Raw genomic sequence first — 2,041 nt, forward strand, 5'->3', positions numbered from 1 at the left:
CAATTGGAAGCGAGTCAGGCGGACCTCACTGTTTACGTTTCGATTCCCCCGAAATCAGTCCAAGGACATTTTAAGGTTACCCCCGACACTTGACTGAAAGCGAATATTTGGTTTAAATTGATTTTCGGTTACATGAATTTCAATAAAGTAAACATTAGAAAAAATAAGATTTATTGAATATTAAAGCACCTCGTAATAAAAATTAAAAACGGTTACTTTACATTTTAAAAAAACATTTTTTCATTATTTGCTTATAGTGATGGATGGGCAGATCGTGACGATGTGGTGAAAAACGTGGAGCAAGAAGCCCAGGGAAGTATTTCCATTCGCATTCATTCACCATACGATAGTGAATTCGACGATCACTATTTCTCCCTAAGTCCTTTTAACAACTCTCGTAACCCATGGTTCGCTGACTTCTGGCAGGACAAGTTCAATTGCACACTTCCCGACAGACCCACCAAAGACCAAGGCTGGATTCTCTCCACCACTAAAATCCCACTGAATAAGACGAAACCCTGCACTGGTAAGTAGACAAACTTTGTTATTGCCATTCCCCCGCTTTCTCGACAAAACTTTAAAAAAATTTGTTTAATAAATTCTCAACTCCCCTCTTCCCCTCACTCCCAATTACGCCCTCTCTCAAAAGTCCTCTTCTGTCCTGTTCTGTCTAATCATATCTTACCATTCCTTCACTTCCTAGCCTCTATGTCCACTACTTCCTCTCCTCCCATACTTCCATTACCTCCAAACCATAAGTGTCTCCCTTTACCACTCTTCTACCTCTTCCACCGCCCCTTTTCAACCTTTTTTACTCATCGCCTCCTCTTCTTTCAACTCCCCTTACATTACATACATCCTACTTCCTTTTCCCTAATTCCTCTCTCAATCCATAGATTTCTCAATCCATACGAGTACTTTCCCTCTTTTTAATTTATCTCATTTCCCCCCTCGATTTCATCCAACACACACCCGTCTGTGATTTACCCCTACCTATAATTTACTCCAATCACTCCTCTTCTAGCTCTCCTACCCCATATTTTCCCTCTTTCTTTCAGCTCCCCTCTATATTTCATCTACAAAACTCTTGTCTTCCCTCAACCCCCACATAATTTTATTCGAATACCTATCCTCTACATCTCCTGCAACCTCTTCTAACACTTCTTTATTTATCCCTTCCTCTCGCCACGCATTCTTTACTACACCTAATCCTGCTCTCCACTACTCTTTATCCTCTACCCATGACTTTCTCTCCTCTCACATTATCTCATCTTCCTTCCACACATACATATACATATACATGTACAATTCCTAATGAATGTGTATTAGGCCAGAGGGAAAATGAATTAATTAATCGAATCGTTTGGGCAACGCAAAAAAATTGTCGGTTAACATCCGAAAAAAAGTTTTAATAAAATTCAAATCGGTTACTATATTCTGTTTTCCTTTTTGATATAAAATTTCAAAATTTTGAAAGTTTTGAAAAATGCTGAATATGTCGAATCTAAAATTTCTTCAGATTGAACCAAAGAAACATTTTCTTATTTTATTTTTTAACAACAACAAAATTTAGTGATGTTTCGAGCGTTTAAATATTGTCAATTTTATTTTTTTGAAAACGGCTTTCTTATCTTTTTTTTTACTTAGAATTAATAATAATGGTCTAGGGGAATATTTATTATCATTGGTTAATTAATTTTTAATTATTTAAACAAATGGAATTTGTTTAAATAATTTCTTCTTCAAGTATTCGTTTTTTCCCCTAAAATTTATTACTATTAGTCTAGTGGAATATTTATTAACATTGGTTAAATAATTTTTTATTGTTTAAATCAATGTAATTTTTAACGAATAACCATTTTTTTAATTCGTTTTCTTCCTTAAAAATTATTACTATTGATCTAGTGGAATATTTATTAACATTAATTCATTAATTTTCAATAGGGCTTCCGTTTCCGGTACCGATCGCGAAAGAACTCTTTTTGTCAAGTGGTGTATTTTTGGCTTTGGTGGAGGAAATAAGGGTGAGTGGATGCAGAAA

General features: G+C 35.1%; 1 protein-coding gene across 1 annotated transcript in view; it reads left to right on the forward strand.

Annotated features, from left to right (window-relative positions):
• LOC117175275 (metabotropic glutamate receptor 1-like) overlaps positions 1–2,041 on the forward strand; it is a 173,488-nt gene that overhangs the window by 87,499 nt on the left and 83,948 nt on the right. Inside the window, 1 exon segment of the mRNA XM_033364984.1 lies at positions 258–526. Coding sequence (XP_033220875.1) covers positions 258–526 — 269 coding nt within the window.

Source organism: Belonocnema kinseyi, chromosome 6, assembly GCF_010883055.1.
Source record: "Belonocnema kinseyi isolate 2016_QV_RU_SX_M_011 chromosome 6, B_treatae_v1, whole genome shotgun sequence".
NCBI lineage: Eukaryota > Metazoa > Arthropoda > Insecta > Hymenoptera > Cynipidae > Belonocnema > Belonocnema kinseyi.